Genomic DNA, 20,100 nt, shown 5'->3' with positions numbered 1-20,100 from the left:
CCAACCGCCACACATTTAGGTTCCATAATTATCTGGTTGCACCTGAAGACGAACCGATCGTAGAACAAATGAAGTAAATTACTGGCTGCTGAAGCGGATGTTTAGTCTATAAATATTCCCACGACCTGTTAAGGTGTGCATCTCCGTCGTGTGGATGACTGTGACGAGTGCTTGTTCAGTGTACTGTTGTATTTGTGTTGTATGGATGAATGGGAGAGAGAGATTCAAACTCGGCGCCGACACAAATGCTCTCACTGCATACTACACTGCAGAGCGTTTGCAATCTCATACAGAACATTAATGCAGACACTGATGATCAAGAACTGTTCACTACGACCTCTCCTCCCCTTACTCGGCAAATACCACCGATGAGAATTTCTTCCCTCACCCTGATCCGAACGAAGTCGAGCGCAACCGCGTAAACGTGCGTTAGCGAATTTGGTTAAGGAAGCGCGTGCTAGGCACTTATTTTTAACAAGTAGTATAATTTCATCGTAGATGAAACGAATCATATTCCACTGGCAGAGTTACGGTCGATGGTCGATCCACATTTGACGGAATGCAATTGGGGGAGGTGGGGGGGGGGGCGGATAGTCAAGACAGCCCACAACGCATTTCAAATGGTTCCACAGGTCCATCAGCGGAAAGTGACGGGACGGGACGGGACGGGACGGGACAGGACAGGACAGGACAGGACAGGACAGGACAGGACAGGACAGGACAGGACAGGATCTAACGCAATATCAACGTCAAGGTTTAGTGGGAAGTAAGTGCCGGCTGATGTGGCCGAGCGGTTCTAGGCGCTTCAGTCCGGAACCGCGCGCCTGTTACTGTCGCAGGTTAGAATCCTGCCTCGGGCATGGATGTGTGTGATGTCCTTAGGTTAGTTAGCTTTAAGTAGTTCAACGTTCTAGGGGACTGATGACCTCAGTCGATGTTTGGACGACATTTTACTTATAGTTCAACTTCTCAGCAGTTATTTTGGCAACAAAATCCGTTATGAATTTTGATATGATCATAATGAACTGTAACACTGCTGGTTGCTCAGTTCTGATACTACACTCCTGGAAATGGAAAAAAGAACACATTGACACCGGTGTGTCAGACCCACCATACTTGCTCCGGACACTGCGAGAGGGCTGTACAAGCAATGATCGCACGCACGGCACAGCGGACACACCAGGAACCGCGGTGTTGGCCGTCGAATGGCGCTAGCTGCGCAGCATTTGTGCACCGCCGCCGTCAGTGTCAGCCAGTTTGCCGTGGCATACGGAGCTCCATCGCAGTCTTTAACACTGGTAGCATGCCGCGACAGTGTGGACGTGAACCGTATGTGCAGTTGACGGACTTTGAGCGAGGGCGTATAGTGGGCATGCGGGAGGCCGGGTGGACGTACCGCCGAATTGCTCAACACGTGGGGCGTGAGGTCTCCACAGTACATCGATGTTGTCGCCAGTGGTCGGCGGAAGGTGCACGTGCCCGTCGACCTGGGACCGGACCGCAGCGACGCATGGATGCACGCCAAGACCGTAGGATCCTACGCAGTGCCGTAGGGGACCGCACCGCCACTTCCCAGCAAATTAGGGACACCGTTGCTCCTGGGGTATCGGCGAGGGCCATTCGCAACCGTCTCCATGAAGCTGGGCTACTGTCCCGCACACCGTTAGGCAGTCTTCCGCTCACGCCCCAACATCGTGCAGCCCGCCTCCAGTGGTGTCGCGACAGGCGTGAATGGAGGGACGAATGGAGACGTGTCGTCTTCAGCGATGAGAGTCGCTTCTGCCTTGGTGCCAATGATGGTCGTATGCGTGTTTGGCGCCGTGCAGGTGAGCGCCACAATCAGGACTGCATACGACCGAGGCACACAGGGCCAACACCCGGCATCATGGTGTGGGGAGCGATCTCCTACACTGGCCGTACACCACTGGTGATCGTCGAGGGGACACTGAATAGTGCACGGTACATCCAAACCGTCATCGAACCCATCGAACCCATCGTTCTACCATTCCTAGACCGGCAAGGGAACTTGCTGTTCCAACAGGACAATGCACGTCCGCATGTATCCCGTGCCACCCAACGTGCTCTAGAAGGTGTAAGTCAACTACCCTGGCCAGCAAGATCTCCGGATCTGTCCCTCATTGAGCATGTTTGGGACTGGATGAAGCGTCGTCTCACGCGGTCTGCACGTCCAGCACGAACGCTGGTCCAACTGAGGCGCCAGGTGGAAATGGCATGGCAAGCCGTTCCACAGGACTACATCCAGCATCTCTACGATCGTCTCCATGGGAGAATAGCAGCCTGCATTGCTGCGAAAGGTGGATATACACTGTACTAGTGCCGACATTGTGCATGCTCTGTTGCCTGTGTCTATGTGCCTGTGGTTCTGTCAGTGTGATCATGTGATGTATCTGACCCCAGGAATGTGTCAATAAAGTTTCCCCTTCCTGGGACAATGAATTCACGGTGTTCTTATTTCAATTTCCAGGAGTGTATATTTCGGGTTTTTGTATTACGGATGGTATAGCATAACTTTACTCTCGCTGTTCAGTACTGCGCTGATAAAAGGGACGTTGTGTTGGACATTCCACCCAATCTCACACTCTGTCATTTGCCGACGACGTCATCTTCATAGCTTTCGATTTCTTTTTTATGAAACCCCACCGTTTGCATGATCATCATGGAAAAAAAAGTATTTTCTCACCCCCTTCTCCCCATGCCGGACTGAGATTTTCGTTTGTTCCCTGCATCCGAACACGCTTACTTGCTTCCAGTAGGTGGCCACTGTATCATCGGGACTTCGACACACCGGCCACGGACAAGTTTTGTGTAGCAGAACTGAGGCAAGTAAGAGTTTACCGCGAGGCAGCGGTCAGCGTTCTGCGAGTGGGTTTGGGCCGCCGAAGGCTTCCGCGCAGCCGAGGCTGCGGAAGCAGCGCCGCAGGGAGACACGACACGACACGCCTCCACCCTATGTTTGCTGGGTCAGCTGTTTTGGCCAGCGGCCGACCGCAGGCCGGGTAAACCCCGCTCGACCGCTGCAGGAGGGGAGCAAACAGCGCGCGCTCTGCTGCCTACTCGCTTTCGCACGCATCGCTGCGTCCGGCTGGACAGCGCTCACACACGCCCTTTTCGTCACTAGCGGAGTCTCTCTGTGGCACATACATTCAACAGATTTTTTGTGAATACGCCAGTTTGTTTGGAACTCAAAATAAAATTCACTGTTTGAAATTCTTGTTGCTTGGGTTCGTGGTGCTTATCACGCATCACTCCGCGAAGCGAACCGTATACACGGCACTAGCTGGAGCTAACTTACAAGGAACCCGCGCCTACTCGTCGTCACCAATTTCGTCCAAATGTATGATACATTTGGGCTTGGCCAGAAATTAAAATGACGAGTGGGAGCTCCCTATAGCCACGCATCTGAAAAAAGAGCAATTTTGGCTCGGGTTTGACGAGACAGCAGCCATTTATGTAAGCATAGTTTCAGAGCTTCTGTCAGCGCAGCGGAAAGAGGGTAGAACAATGATACGATGGTCGTGAGGTCTAGTCAATACGCAGAAACATTATATTAATTTTCAGTTTTTACGTTATTTACACTGCAAATAAACCGAAATAGTGCTAAGAATACTGCATCTATCAATATCCTCGAAAAAGACATGAAAAGGAAAGACAAAAGAAAAATTGGGACTACAAATAATTTGCGTGAAAGGATTGTACTAACAGTGTCCACGAGGACTCTGCAAATAACTTTCCAAGAAGGGACTGTAATTAAAGCATAGTGGAGTCCCGTTATTAGAATTTTCTCATTTTGAGAGTACTGAAGGGCGATCTGTTGTAATTACAAAAAACCGTTCAACAGCCAAGGTCGCATAAAATATTTCTTTATCTAAGACAACCAGTCTCAACAGACTGTGCTGTCATATTTAGGTCTTAAAAAGCTTTTTGTTGTACAACGTGGTCATTTTACACAGAACCTCACGAAAAGATGTAAAGTGGATAAAAGTCAGCACATTATACAAAGTTTGTCATAGCTAAGATATTTAAAAACATAAAGCAGTTTATGCAAAAGGCCACGTCTGTATACATACTGCTCACAGATGCATGTGCTGGACTTCCATTATGTTCATTCTGACCTTCCAGAAACCTTTGGCAGCTGAAGGCAAACAGTAGGTTCTTCAGCTTTTACATAAAAATTATCAGCTGTAAGAAAATAACCTAATTTTATATACGAAGTCCTCCTGTATGTCTTAAAATCCGTTCCTGGCAATTTATTTGTAATCCGAAATTTTCGTTGACCTTTCCTTTTCATGCCTTTTTCGAAGATATTAGTAAATGCAATATATTGAGAATTATTTCGGTTTATTAGCTTTGTAAGCAACGTAAAACTCGAAAATAAAAAGTTTCCGCATGCGACTCGATCCCGCGACTTTCTCATCACCGTTCTGCGCTCTTTCCGCTGCGCTAATCGCTACCTTGAAAGTATGTTGACATAAATGGCCCGTGTCTCGCCTGACATGCGCCAAAAATACGTGTTTTCCCTAAAAGCTTGGCCATCTGGAGCTCTCGTTTGTGTCACTTTCATTTCTGACCAATCCCCGGTTACACCCCAAATTTGGACGAAATCGGTGGTGACGAGTACGCTCGGTCCTCTTGTCAGTTACATGACTAACTACAGCCACACAGTGGAAGGTAGCTGTTAAAAAATTAAATTCGTTAGTGATGATAAGGACAAAGCAGGGGCAATACAGATCGAAAAGGTGACGGAACGTGCAAGTAAAACATTAAAGCTGACCATCTTGATGGTGTGCAAATTACGACAGGATAGGCACACGATGCTGAACTAAATGGAACTCAAGTATTTCCTCAAAGGAAAACCAGAAAAATCACGTAGCAACAAATTTGCTATTAGAAGAAAGTTCAAATGGTTCAAATGACTCTGAGCACTATGGGACTTAACATCTGAGGTCATCAGTCCCCTAGAAATTAGAACTACTTAAACCTAACCAACCTAAGAACATCACACACATCCATGCCCGAGGCAGGATTCGAACCTGCGACCGTAGCGGTCGCGCAGTTCCAGACTGAAGCGCCTAGAACCGCTCGGCCACACCGTTAGAAGAAGGGGGGAGGAGCTATGGCAGGAGTCATAGGAGAGCGAGGAAAAGGAGCGAAGGGTATTTCCACTGCTGCCTAATATTAAGGAGAGACTTCACATGGGTTACTTCGAGCGAAGTAGGGATCTGATGCACTTCCTTACAGGGCATGGACCATATCCGACATACTTATGTCGATTTGGGAAACGGGCTACACCAGAGTGTGACTGTGGCGCTCAGGACGGAACACCCGACCACATCATTTATGAATGTCCAATATACGACGATGTAGCGACTGAACTTAAGACATCAACTACCGAATCGTGAAACATATTCCATATTACGACGTGCTGGTACCTATCATGTCGTGAAGACACTTACAAATGAGGTATCGCGTAAGAACATGAGGGAATTCATTAGGAACCATACTGGTCAATGAATGAAAACTGATAAACACTTGAGGTGCACCTGCCCAATACCGCCGGGCGCGGAATGGCCGGTCCCGTTACGTCCGAGATCCGCCGCGCTTCAGGATCAGGAGGGCAGGTGTATCAAAGATATACCTACCCGTTACAGCACTTCCATTTAGATATTGGATATTATAAGTAATAATTAGAATGTAGAAATAAAATAACAATACAAACACGATTAGGGACTGCAGCGACTCGAAGTAATTCGGGCCAGCCCAGTGCCAGGGGCACGCCCACTGGGATTAGCTGGGTGGCAGGCCAAGATTAGTAGGTTTGTAGTTTCGCTGGCACACTTGTAATGCTGCAGAATAGACTAGTATTTGTAGAGCAGATTAATAAATTTGCATAAACCTTGTTCATAGCAATAGTGTCAGCCACCAACTGAAGTATAAGCTGCACTTGTCATTGTAATAATTAAAGACCCACTAATTAGTTTAGATGATGTGTTTTTTGTATGATTATCATTGTATTGTATTGGTTGAATAAAGTATCTTTTTTTTTTAAAAAAAAAGCACTTGTCGCATCCATGTCACGCACACTCGCTGTTGTATTAAGACCGACAGGCTAGTAACCTGGTGGACGTAATGTTTTAGCTCATCAGTGTACGTTGTAATACCGCTACACTATAGCTAGAATAGCGACTGTCTTCCTTCCAGGATACCATCCGCGAATGGAATAGGAATGGATTTGGGGTGTGTGTGTGGGGGGGGAGGGGGGGCAATGATACTGCTACACAGTGTACCATCCGCCACACAGATGCACATATAGATCAGGGTAAGCCGCAAATTTCGTAGCTTCAGCTGTCTCCCCTATTTAATAATTTAACACAGGCAAGAGTGAATTTGTTCTGTAAGGCAACTGAAGAGCTCCTCGTGGGAACCGATCATTGGCTTCAATTCCGATCGCCGCCCGTGGGCTGAGACTGTTAGTGGCTGGGCAGGACAGACTGCGCGCCTGTCGCTGCCGGCGATGTCCCTGTGGACGGAAATACTCCAGTGCGGCGCCTGGAAGCATATGCGGTGTCGGTTTAACACAAGGCGCCGCCCTCCATAAACAACGACAGCTTCCGGAGCGACTGAGAACGCGGCACGCTTCCTTCAAGAGCCCCCTCCCGTCGCTGAACATAACCGACTATTGATGCATACCGCCACACCACGCCGGTACGTGTTTACCGGCAGTTAATCAACCCGTGCACACCGCTAGAGCTTCACATGTTCTGGCATCCCCTATGAGAGTGACAGCTTTCTGTTTGCGCGTGAATAGGTTAGTGCATAATTTAATCTTTTCCAAATAAAAGGGACTACACGTGTAGTTATGATTTACAAGAAGACACCAGACCCTGCTGCAGGCCGATTTCGACACCCTTCGGCATACTACTCTGAGGCCGGTGTAATGAACCTGTTATCGACATTGACATAGGCAAAGATATTGTTCCCATAAATTCCAAGACGTTCAGCAAATATTTTAATTTTATGGTTCAAATGGCTCTGAGCACTGTGGAACTTACCATCTGAGGTCATCAGTACTCTAGAACTTACAACTATTTAAACCTAACTAGGCAAAGCGTTTCTAAGGAAGAGATATTTGTTAACATCGATTGAAATCTAAGTGTTAAGAAGTATTTTGTGAAGATGTATGTCTGAAGTGCACACGTTGTCTGAAAATGAAACTTGGACGATAAACGGTTCAGACGAGAAGAGGATAAAATAGAAGCTTTTGAAACGTGGTGCTACAGAAGAACGCTGAACATGAGATGGGTACATCACGAACTAATGAGGCACTGAATAGGACTGGGGAGAAAAAGAGATTTGTGGCACAGCTTCACTAGAAGAAGGATCGGTTGATAGGATACTTTCTCAGACATCAAGGAATCATCAATTGACTACTGAAGGGGAGTGTGAGGGATAAACACTGCAGAGGGAGACCAAGAAATGAGTACTGTAAGCTGGTTCAGGAGGGTGTAGGTTGCACTAATTATTCGGATGTGAAGAGCCATGCACAAGATACAGTAGCATGGAGAGCGGCATCAAACCAGTCTTTGGACTGAATACGATAACAACAACAGGCAATGCTGACGACTAGGTTGTCAGAAGATGAACATATAATTTCCAAATGACACACATCCGTTACTCTACATTGTCAAACATTTTTTACTCATTTTTGTTTTAAGCGATTTGATTCCGGAAGCACGTGGCGAGACTCGTTTTGCTTTGGTAGATCCTACTTTTATGCGACTATCTCTCTTTCGATACGCTAATGAGAAACAATTAAATTTGAAGTCCGCATTTGTCGGATTATCTGTCGTACTGGCGTATTCTGCTAATAGGATCGTTAGCAGACTCGCCAGCTGTAAGTTACAAGTTATGCGAGACACGCGTTTGTGTGTACGCTTCAGCTATCAAACTGCACCTCCCCTTCCGTGCGGAGGCCGTTCACAAAGGAAACCCCAACACCACAGCTGTACCCTCCCCTGCCTCGCCGTCCGGGCTGGCACGGACCAAGTTGTTTTGGGCATACTCTACGTCAGTTTATGATACCACCGGATTACTGTTGTCCCTTTATGTTCATTCTGCAAAGCTGAAATTGTACTTTTCTCTAACCTCCTACCAGTCGTCTTAAAGTTGTAATTTTCATCTCGAAAAACATCTATATGTGATATCAGATACATCTCTTACTTTCAAGAAGCATTGCATGAACTGCAGGTCAAACGTTTCGACTAGGAACGATCTTCTACAGGAATAGGCCGGATAACAGTGAGGTAGTCAACCTGAAACTACACGAACGTCTGCAACGGCACTACATTATTCTGCAGCAGGGTATGCATACCCTGTTTGGCATAGTTCAACACACGCCAAACAGGTGGACATAGCTCTCAATGACACCTGCAGAATCGTAACAGGTTGCCTGAAATCCACTCTAGCTGAACGGTTTTACCACCTCCCAGGGATAGCACCACCTCCTGTTCGAAGAGAAATAGCTGAGAATGAGGAAAGAAAGACAGTGGTGCAGGAGACCACCTATTCTTTGTATGGGCACGAACCGAACATTCAACGACTGAAGGCAAGGAGGAGTTTCCTTAGAACATCGACGGCACTTAGAACCACAGCTAGAAAAGCTAGGTTGCAACTGTAGAGTGACCTACCTTCCCGCTAGCTGTAAAAGAGTTTCAGAAACGCTACCTCCTGGCTATGATGAGAAATCAACGTCTTGGAAGTCTTTGAATAGACAGTTAAAAGGTTAATTTGGCAAGATAAGACTACACTGATCTAGACGATATCCAATGTGACTGGTGAAGACCACACTTCATCATATGCCTCTGTGCAGACAGTGTCCAACCTCTTCCACAAAAGATGAACTTAATCAAGGAACAGAAAAATGCATTGGAAGTGGCGAAGATTTGGTAAAAAGTAATACAGTCGTAACTGTGCATAACATGTATGTTTCTGATAAGGGAGTTTAAAAAAAAATCTCCAAAAATATACATGCGTAATTTATTGTTTGGTTATCTGCAGGTATATCTGTGTAGTCTTGGCACACACTGAAATTCCAGCGCCCCAAAATGTGGAACCCATCTCTACTTTATCAATCGCATGCAGAAGTGCTGTGGCGCTAGAAATTCGATGTGTTCAAAGACAAACGACATGTACAGTCATGGACAAAACGAGCGAGACCCCTCGCCTTTTCGTTATGCTGATCCGCACAGCTTTAAAGTCTGCTACACAGCATAACAGGCAAGGCGACGATGTGCTACCAACATACTATGCACAGGTGTGAAATTGACAAACTATCCGAACTAGCTACGCTTTCGATCCAAATCACGTTTACGGGAATGAAAATAAAATCCATTTGCCTACGCACGTGGTAATTCAGATCCCAGCATTAATGTCACCGAGTTTTAGAAATGCGGGCATTTCCATTGCTAGCTAGCTTAAGAAACACTTCGGTAATGAACATTCTCTGGCTGTGGTGAGTCTAATGGAGAATTCGAAACATTGTAGAATACTTTTGGCAGCTATGTAGCCCTTTATTTCCTGGATTGGTGCAGAATCATCCTACTGAATTTACTAGCTAATAACAGTATTTTGTTATTTCAATAAACATCCAGAATAATTCTCACATAAGCGGTGGCATAAAGGTAAAAAAATTCATAATTTTGAGACCATAAAGCTCTATGCAACAGAAACTGCAGATCATTTTGCCATTTTCATTGCGAAATTGCCAGCTTATTCATGCCTGGGGTAGTAATAGAGGGCTGTTTGCCTGGGTTGTCTGCTAGCGTAGTGAAAGGTGTTTGCTACTGCAAGGGAGGTCTGGTTTGTTTTCCGTTCTAATCTCGATGGAAGCAGATAGACTATCAGTAAAGCAATTTTAAGAAATTCTCGCGCCCCCAATACGTTTTATTGCTATCTTTATTGTGTACCGGCGCCCTGTAGATGTAAATATGAAAATCTTGTTGAATTTCATACTTGTTACTGCCTACTTTTCCACTTCTGTCAAAAATTGAAGTCACTTACGTGTGGCACTGAATGATTTTTAACTGAATTTCTTTATGAATCTTCACGCATTGCTAAATTTGCACACTTTCATGGTAGGTCAGCAACGGTAATCCAGTATGACTGATCTGAATTTGTCACAGACCGTTTCGCGGCCGAATGCGCATAATATTTTGCTAATCCGTAACGATCTGGGGTACTTTGTCTTACTAAAACAGTTATGTTATCTCGATAAGCTGAAATTCTTCTTTATTAGTACAGTTAATTCTAATTAGCATTTCTTCTTTCATTTATATCTTATATTTACATATTGTGTTTAACACACTAATCACCATTAATGTAGTCTTACACATGATTGAAAACAGTCTGACAAAGTTCGGATACAAAATTGTTAAGGCTTTCGTGGCCACTTGTTGACAAACTGCCTATTGGCTTCTGTCTCGGGTTCTTCGGCCGACGTTCATCTAATGATTTTTCTGACGTTTCGCCAGCACGAGTGGCTGGCATTGTCAAAGCTTCACCCTCCATTGCCGGTGGTGAACTGGAGGCGAGCTCGCGGCCGCAGCCTATATGTACCTGGCGCGCCAACGTCCGAGGGCTTCTCCGCGGTCATTTCCGGCAATGGAGGGTGAAGCTTTGACAATGCCAGCCACTCGTGCTGGCGAAACGTCAGAAAAATCATTAGATGAACGTCGGCCGAAGAACCCGAGACAGAAGCCAATAGGCAGTTTGTCAAAGTTCGGATAGTTAGTCAATTTCACACCTGTGCATAGTATGTTGGTAGCACTTCGTCGCCTTGCCTGTTATGCTGTGTAGCAGACTTTAAAGCTGTGCGGATCAGTATAACGAAAAGGCGAGGGGTCTCGTTCGTTTTGTCCACGACTGTACCTGCCAATAAAAACAGTTAATTATGCAACTACGCTTTTCCGATAATTAGTTCAACTTTACCACTACCTATCATCTTTCTATCTCGGTATTCTATTGACAATACCGTCCCAAGTACGACTTACGAAATTAATCGTCTCCAATGGTTTTAGGACTAGATTTTCAAACAAACTGGGAAAAAAGTTTATGTGAATACTGAGTACTCTTGTTTAAGACAGGCAGTATGAAGGAGCAACTTTATGCACCATGCACGGCACACATTTGATAAGCGCAGCCACTAACCGTTATGCAACCCGAATACGGTAGATTAGGAGCAGCAAGTGCGAGCGGTTAGCTGGCTGTACGCAGATGGGACTGAGACGGGAGTTATGACCCCGCTATCTGATGGTGGGGAACAGCAGTCGTCGTTGTATGTAGGGCGGCCAGCAGACAGCCGTCGGACTGTCTGGGATGCGTGCTCTGGCGGGAAACGGTTGCCGTCTTTATCTGGGGGCGGACATCACAACGAGCGAAGACGGCCGCCGTAAATATCATCACTCGTTGAGGCTGTCAGCCCACCAGCCTCGCTCTCCCTTCTCGACAAAACCTGCGCGCGTCAAGTTACATGCGCACGCGTATCATCACTCTGCCGCTTCGTGTGTGTCTGCCTGTGGCAGTTCGGTAGTTTTGGACCACTACGCAAAGCAGCACCGCAGCGACAGCTCTCTACACAACTACGAAACACTGCAACGTTTGGCCCCATAAGGGAAACAGTCTGGGTAAGGTGTGTTCATAAACTCACACAGTAATATACAGTATCGTATCAGAAGTATAGTGATATTACTATGTAATGCGGAATTGACCATAGTATGCGAAGAGACGCGGACCTTACCTCCTCGAACATAAAAGGAAGCGGGGGGTATTGTGTTATGACTACAGACGCAGTAACATCAGAATCTGTTTACTACGAACACTTAGTGACTTCGAACGTGGACTAGTCACTGAATGTCACCTGAGTAACAAATGCATCGGGGATATTTCAACCCTTCTAAAGCTGCCCAAGTCGACTGCTGGTGATGTGATTATGAAGTAGAATCGCAAAGGAGTAACCACAGCTAAACCAAGACTAGGCAACCCCATGTACTAATGGACTGGGAATGAAATCAGAGGCCCACAGTGTTACCACAGTCAAGCTAGCACAAGGGCTGTGCGTGGACAGTTAAAAAGAATGGGGTACAATACTCGAGCAACTCGCCATAAACCACACATTTCTGTAGTCAGTGCTAAGCGAGGCTTCAGTACTGTAAAGAGCGAAGTCATTGGACAGCCGATGACTGGAAACGAGCGATTTGCAGTGATGAATCACGCTATACCCTGTGGTAATCAGATGGATCAGTTTGGGCTTGCCGAGTACCTGGAGAACGTTATCTGCCATCGTCTGTAGGGCTAACTGTGAAGTGCGGAAGAGATAGTGCTAAGGTATAGATGTGTTTTCGGTCGTTAGGATGTGGTCCCCTTATTGTGCTTAAGAAAATACTAAATCGGGATATATGTGAAAACATACTACGGCACTGTGTACTAGGTACAGTACAGGAACAGTTTGGTGACAATTATTTTATTAGCATGACACTGTACCCAGTCATAGAGCAACATATGTGAGGCAATGCCTGGTGGGCAACAACATTCTTAAATTGGACCAGCCTGCCTAGAATTCCGTCCCAAACTCAATGGAACACCTTTGGGATGAGTTAGAACGACGACTTGGCTTCAAATGCCAGCATCCAGCGTCGCTACCTTCTCTAGTTTCGGCTCTTGGGGAAGAATGGGCTCCACAGGTATTCAAACACCTCGCTGAAAGTGTCCGCAGTGGAACTGAAGTTCTCATAAAGGCGGAAGATGGACACAACCCATGCCAAAGTGCACTCATAGGTGTCCGGATGCTTTTAATCACACAATCTAACATTTACTGTCACCGACTGTCCGCTCGTCCTACTCACTGCTGTGGACACTAAAGCTGTCTTTCTGCATCCGGGCCACCGGTCTCTTTTTCTTTTTTTTTGGCTGACTGGCTAGTTTTTCCCTAAATCTCCTAAAGGGACTGTAGTCTTGCCCGATTAGGTCGATTTCAAACGCGATTAACTTCATACGAAAGCCAGTACTTTGCGACACCTGATAGAAATAAACTTCTAATGGCCCTGGCAGGGGGCACCACCTTACAGTAAATGCTACTAGCAGGAGTAGGGAGCGGGCAATAGAAATGCCTGAATTTTTTTGCCGAGGATGATTGCTTCAGAGGCTAAATGTTGAATAATTTCGTGGAGCGGTTTTGGAGATCTCGAAATCGAGGTCGGCCAGCAACCCTCGCGAGGGTAGGGGGCGAATCTGGTGCCCTCTGGGGCGAAATTGGTTATTTAAAATAATTAAGGTTTCTGATTGTGACAGGTGCCGCTAATTCTCAATCAAGTAGCTGCTCAATTAGTCTCACAAGGGCTGAGTATACCTCTACTGCCAACAGTACTCGGCAGATCCGAACAGTGACCCACCCAAGCGTTACCCAAGTCCGACAGCGCTTAAGGTCGGTGATATGACGGGAACGGGTGTTACCACTGTGGCAAGGCCGTCGGCGAATGTTTTCCATACGGAGAGCTAAAAAATGTTCGCAAGTGCGTTCCCTTAAATGGGCACAGAATTTTAAGTGAGTCATTTTCAGTTGCCTAGGCAAGTAGTTGCCTAGGCAAGTAGTTGCCTAGGCAAGTATTACGATTTCGTAAGAGCAGACGTGTTCGGTAGGCAGTGTTCTTAACATCAGACTGCGAATCCAGCAGGTAGCTGGAGGTTGTCTATTGGTCAAAAGTCACACAAAAACACCAGTAGTTTGTCTCAACGTTTCTGTGTGACTTTTGACCTAGTGAATTTTCATGGTATTCTTGTTATGTCTTTTTTGGAGATCGTCTGCAGTAGCTGCTAGGAGCCAGCAGGAGGCGATGTATGAACTGGAAGCGGTCGGATCACGAGGTCTTCCCGAGAGTAGATACAAAGCTACAGTAATTAGACTGCTAATATGAGCGTAGCAGTGCAGAAAGTAACACTGGTCCGCCGATAAACGTTTCTGACAAAATGAGCAGTATTTGGCGTACGTACTTCGTCTCTAGCGCCGCACGTCACGAAGAGCGAGAAGATTCTGATCATTGCCGCGGGTGCGACTTCTCCCCACGCCAACAGGTCGCCTCCAAATGTGACACAAATATTAAACATTTAATTAGTTGTATGCACTAACAACAGCAGTTTTTCATTCGCCCTTCGCACAATTTAAATATCTTTATTAAAGTAAACTCAACACTGAGATTGTCACAACGCTGTCCCACTTTACCTGGTACAAAAGTAGAGCTGGTCCCTTTCCCTCATAGTTTCGCATTGTACTACATCAGTCTTTGCTTTCTGAGCGTGACCTAAACACGTTGAAATCGCCAGCGATATGCAGCTAAGTCCACAAGTTCCGTGACGCCACACAAGCACTGTTCGTCAGCCGCCTCGCCACCGCAGCCGTGCTGAGCGGCACGGCATGCTCCAGCAATTCGATTGAAGAGCAGAGAAAAATCAGACACACTGAAACCTTACTAATCAGACCTGAAGCCTAACTGGATTGCAGACGGAAAGTAGGAGCTCCAAGTTCAAATTTGGTCTGGCACAAATAGCCATTTCTCAAGAGCAACGACTATATCGCAGTAACTGTATTACTGGAATGATTCCACTGAATTTCTTGTACCCAGAAACACTAAATTACCAATCTATTACTTAAAAAGGAGTATTTGTCTCTTCGTCTTCTTTGCCATTTCATCCGATTACGATGAAACTTCGGTGAGTTGTTTCTCTGGGGGTAAGAGAATAGGAGTGCAGGTGAAAAGGGGGATGAAATAAAAGCTTACCACAGGGGCGTCTGCAGCAATTTCAGTCATATTCTGTATATACAAGACTCGTTATTTGTATAGTTCTTTGTATAAAAATATTGTGGAAGTAAATGGTAATATGCCACAACCATACACACAGGGGTGTCTGCAGCAATTTCAGTCATATCTTGTATATACAAGACTCATTATTTGTATAGTTCTTTGTATAAAAATATTGTGGAAGTAAATGGTAATATGCCACAACCATATCTGGGGGTAGAGTTGTGAATGAGAAGACGTGGTACGAAAAATATTCGGTAACGACCGAAATTAGTATAAAGTTCATAGTTTTCGGAGTCGCTAGACTTACTGCTGGTAGTCATGATGACGTTTCATCGTACAATTGGGGTTTGATGTGCGAGAGTGAAATGACGGTGACACAGCAGCATATCTCTGTCACTCCGGTAGGAATTTCTACCAAAATTTGCACACGTATCGTTTACCGTCTGGAGAAATGTGCTGTGACAGTAAGACATTCCTAGCTCCATTACGGTTGTGGGTTCAGGGTCGAAAGGCGTGACATAAGAGCATAGCTCAGGAATGCCAGAAGCCAATTTAAAGGAGATTTGCTATATACACAACTCATCATGTGCGTAAAAATATTTCTGGCTTAAGATACCCCATCTACCGCCAGCGGTGGAAGTGACGACAAGAAGGAGTGACATGCAGAAACGTCCGAAACCGACCTGTTGGTATTTCTTTCCCACTATTAGTTGACTTGAAATACTTTAAATGTATGAACCGCAATCTCTCTTATTTTTGTAATTAACAGCATTACGCATTAACCACTTCGTGAGAATGACCGCTGCAGCGAGCCAATAATTTTGCCAGTGTGTTCTAGGAACAAAGATCATGCCACACGGTTCAATACCACAGATACATGGTGTAAAACAGTAGAGATTTAGACACTTCCCAGCAACAGTTGTTTTCCTGGAAACGACAATTATTTAGGGCCTACCGGAGAATTGCATGTTTCTTCAGAATTCAGATGAAACTGCAGGAGAAATTCGCTAGAGATACGGATGATTATAATTAGGGTGCTTAAAAAAGGATCCAATATTTTGAGAGATGGTGGTACTAACCAAGACACAAAAGAAATTGCAGTGAACAAAGGCTCTAAAATGCGTACCTTAAGAGCTATGGGGACTTGTTCATCTTCGGTACTATGAAAGAGATCTCTCCTACTGCAAGCTCTTCGCTTTTCGTTTTTTGAGAGGAGGTAGTGTAGACCAAAACAAATAAAAAATGTCCAGTACAGATGGACTCTAAAATGCATATCTTAAGAGCTATGAACACTTGTTCCTCTTCGATACTGTGAAACACATCTATTCTATTGAACAGTTATCCATAGCTCTTAAGGTATACATTTTAGAGCCCATTTTTACTGGACATTTTTTACTTGTTTTGGTTCACACTACCTCCTCTCAAAACATGGAAAGCAAAGAGCTTGCAGTAGAAGAGATCTCTCTTATAGTATCGAAGATGAACAAGTGCCCATAGCTCTTAAGGTATGCATTTTAGAGCCCGTGTTTAATGGATTTTCTTTCTTTTTTGTGAGTACTACTACTTCTTAAAATATTGAACATTTTTTGTAACACCCTTATTATATATGGGTCCACGGAAGAAGTCGCGGGCAAGAAACTAGTTAATTATAAAGTAGTCGAATTCGGAGCCCATGCACTTCTCTTTGATATCAGGAAATTTGGAAGTTATCAGGTCTCTTCAAGGGCACCTTCGCTGCTGTTTACAGAAGTATCCCGGCGACAGGCTGCCACGCCAGCGCTCGGAACGTACTACACTGCTAATCCGTAACTCCTCTGTGTGTCAAATGGCCGGCCTGAAGTTGTACTCACCTCGAACTTGTACTTGTGGCTGGCGAGGGACGTGCGCTGCTTCTGCCAGAAGTTGTCGGGCTTGATGATGCAGGCGAGGTGCACGGAGCCGGGGAAGTGCTCCTGCAGCACCTTCAGGATGGGCTTCACCGTGCTCCAGGTGGCGCCGCGCATGTCGATCACCACCGTGAAGCCCTGCTCGCGCACCTCCTCGCTGCAACACGCCCGCAACAATCGCACTGTACTAAGCGTCAACACCGACACACGACAAACAAAACTCTGCGTATGATTAACAGGGTCTGTCTTCTAGTAAAACAAGAGTTGCAGCATTCTGAGAGTGAGTTTATTCACTGTCTGTCAAGAGACGAATGGCTGAAATTTTGTGTATTTGAAAAATGTGAACACTAGGCTATTGACACAGGTTGTATTATGCCCACGTCTAATCGTATCTTACTTTTAGATTACATTTCATTTTTATGTGACTTTCTACCCACTTCACTGTCACAGACCCACAATTCATTAGGTAGGAACGGAGGGAGAAAAGAAGATTAGGGTTAAATCTATCTTGGGCGAAGGGGTCATGAGAGACGCATGACAAGCTCGGATTAGTGAAGTATAATGAAGGAAATCGTTAGTGCCCTTTCAAAGGTACCATCCAGAAATTTACCCTAAGCGACTGAAGAAAACACGGAAAAGCTTACAACCGGATAGCTGAATGGTGACTTGAACAAAACCATTCCGAATACGACCAAAGTACGCTATCCGCTGTGACGTCTCGCTCGGTTCCGTAATTATTGGAGCCTGCGATCTGCGACATACGTATGCTCCGATACTACTTCTATCCGAAAAGCACTTTTGCTATATAACAAAATCTAACACAGTACACGCTGAACTGTTTCTCGTAATTAGCTAAAATGTCCTATAGGCTGACATAAACAGATCACCAAAATAAAAGAGGTCCAGAGACTAACAAAAACGCATAAGAAATTTATCTCACAAGGTTCCGAACAGGTCCGATGGACTAAGTCATGGTAGACACACGCTAACGTTTCTTCCCCCAGTATATACTTTCTTTTTCAACAGATGTATTATCTTGACATCTCTAAGTAGCACATGGCATACAGCTTAATTATAGACCTCTGGCTGAAATGGGCAGACATTCACAGGAACATGAAATATAATGCAAAGGAAAGTTCACAGAATTTTATCCAAGATGAGGCAAAAGTCTAAAATCGCCATTTTTATGTAACTAATTCATTGAATTTTGAGATTTGTAGAGCCCCAAGAACTAAATTTCACAGGACTCACACAAAAAGTATTTTATGTTGAACGACTGACCTGCCAAGTAGATAGGAATATTTCCATACTATTACAGTAACATGAATAAGAATACCACCATTTTCATTCAACCATCTGAAAATAGAACTTTGTTATGATTAAATCCAGGGTGTTCACCCAGTTATTCAAAAGAATATTTTACTCACAAAGCAAAAATATTGAGTTCTCACTCAAAAATAAAAATTTTCAGTGAAAAAAACACAACGATTGCCGAAATCTAACAGATACAAACAAAAACACTGAAGAAAAAATGTCAACTTGTTATTCCTCGATTTGGGAAAATTAAAATAAGCCTTAAAATGCCATAGAATTTCCCGCTACACTCAGAAATGCTAAATCCGTAATTTAGTCGGCTTTCAGAGAATCACGGCTAGAAGTTTTGGAGAATTCTGTAACAACAATAAAGTCCCTCCCCGTCCCGTCACCGCGCCTCTTGCAGTAAGCAGTAACAACAACCTGGAGCTCATATATTGCGAAATTTCTGTCATTTATACACCAGCGAAAACAAAATAAATGCAGACTGATGATGCCAGAACTAAAATGAAACATTTCTGGTGCAATGTTGGCGTTAGTTACCGTCTACTATTTATTGTTTTAGTTCTATTAACGTTTCCTATACACCCAACATTAAAATACGAGGGTAGTCGGAAACGTTTCCGACCTCAATGTGAGGATAGCAGCGCATGTCAACAATAGTTGCGGAATTTGTTTGTGCCACTCACTAAAATTACAGCTATTTTGGACGCGTAGTTGTTATTTGACAGTCGTTTTAGTGAGTCGATGCCAGTGATTTTTACGAAAATGGACAAAATCGAGTACCGAGCTGTCATTAGATGTTTGTTTTTTGAAAGGCAATACTGCTACGCAAATTAGATACGAGTTGGACGCTGCGTACGGGGACTCTGCACTATCATTTGCCACAGTGAAATTTTGGGCAGCTGAATTAAAACGTGACCGCACCAGTTTGGATGACTATGAGCGTTCGGAACAGCCAAAAACTGCAACCACTGACGGCAACAACGCAGAAGTTCATCAACCAGTGCTACAGAACAGCCAAATTAAGGTGACAGAGATAGCGGAGGTTATGAACACATCCAAAAAATATATTTGTCACATAATGCTTGAAAATTTGGGAATGAGAAAGCTGACCGCAACTTGGGTGCCACGATTTCCCACTTTGCACCGATCCTCATCTCAGCGGTTGCCATGATGAAAATCCACGAATTGCTGTTTTAACTGTTTGAGCTCCCTCCTTAGTTACCAGATCTAGCCCCAAGAGTTTTCTTCTTGTTGTTGTTCCCTTGATTAAAAGCTGAGATCGGAGGCCAGAAATTTTTCAGAGAAAGACACTAACTGTTATTTTGACGATAATGGGGGAGATGTATGTATAATTGGTCAAAAATGATGAATTTTTTTTCCACACAATATAGTTCTGTAGCATGTTAAAAGTATTGTCTGCAATTTTCAGAGTTTATTTCGTGCTACGAATGATGTAAAAGCCATCTTGTTTCAACCAATGCACAGTGCCACGCCCCATTTTCTACACGACTCTGTCCTTGTTTACGATATTTTATTATTTTCTGGTATCAGAGAAGACATCTATAGAGTACAAAGGGCTGTGAATCCACTTACGATGCGATTAACTATGACTTGTTAAGGAAATGTACACACTGTGTAACACAAAACCCGAACGAAAACTTTAATAATCTCGTTTAAAAGAGGCGCCCAAAGATAATATTTTGCTTATCTCCTACTGTTAAAATTTCCTCGTATGACACTTGTCCGATGTTGAATTATGGTAGCACTGGAAAAGTCAGGACCATTATCAGACAAGGATTTGCTATACGTTGCTTAACTGAAAACCTACTGAAGAAGACTGATGATGTGCGTATTGCTTGCTAGTTGTGAGATGTCAGTGAAGGATATTGCAAAAACGGCATGCCAGAAGGACCAGACTAGAAAAAAGGGCTACATGAAGACCAAAAAAAGACATATGTGTGGTCATAGCAAAATTAAGTACCTGTTTCTAGCATAAATGGTTCAAACAGCTCTAAGCACTATGG

At 44.7% G+C, this 20,100-nt stretch overlaps 1 protein-coding gene across 1 annotated transcript in view; it reads right to left on the bottom strand.

Moving 5' to 3' along the window:
- The window catches only part of LOC126188056 (kalirin), a 2,181,516-nt gene that overhangs the window by 1,326,857 nt on the left and 834,559 nt on the right, over window positions 1-20,100 (bottom strand). The window contains exon 7 of the mRNA XM_049929493.1: window positions 16,721-16,913. Coding sequence (XP_049785450.1) covers window positions 16,721-16,913 — 193 coding nt within the window. The remainder of the gene's footprint in view (window positions 1-16,720; window positions 16,914-20,100) is intronic.

This window comes from Schistocerca cancellata, chromosome 5 (assembly GCF_023864275.1).
Source record: "Schistocerca cancellata isolate TAMUIC-IGC-003103 chromosome 5, iqSchCanc2.1, whole genome shotgun sequence".
Lineage (NCBI taxonomy): Eukaryota > Metazoa > Arthropoda > Insecta > Orthoptera > Acrididae > Schistocerca > Schistocerca cancellata.
The sequence above is the reverse complement of the archived record's forward strand: the minus strand, read 5'-3'. Positions and strand labels throughout refer to the sequence as shown.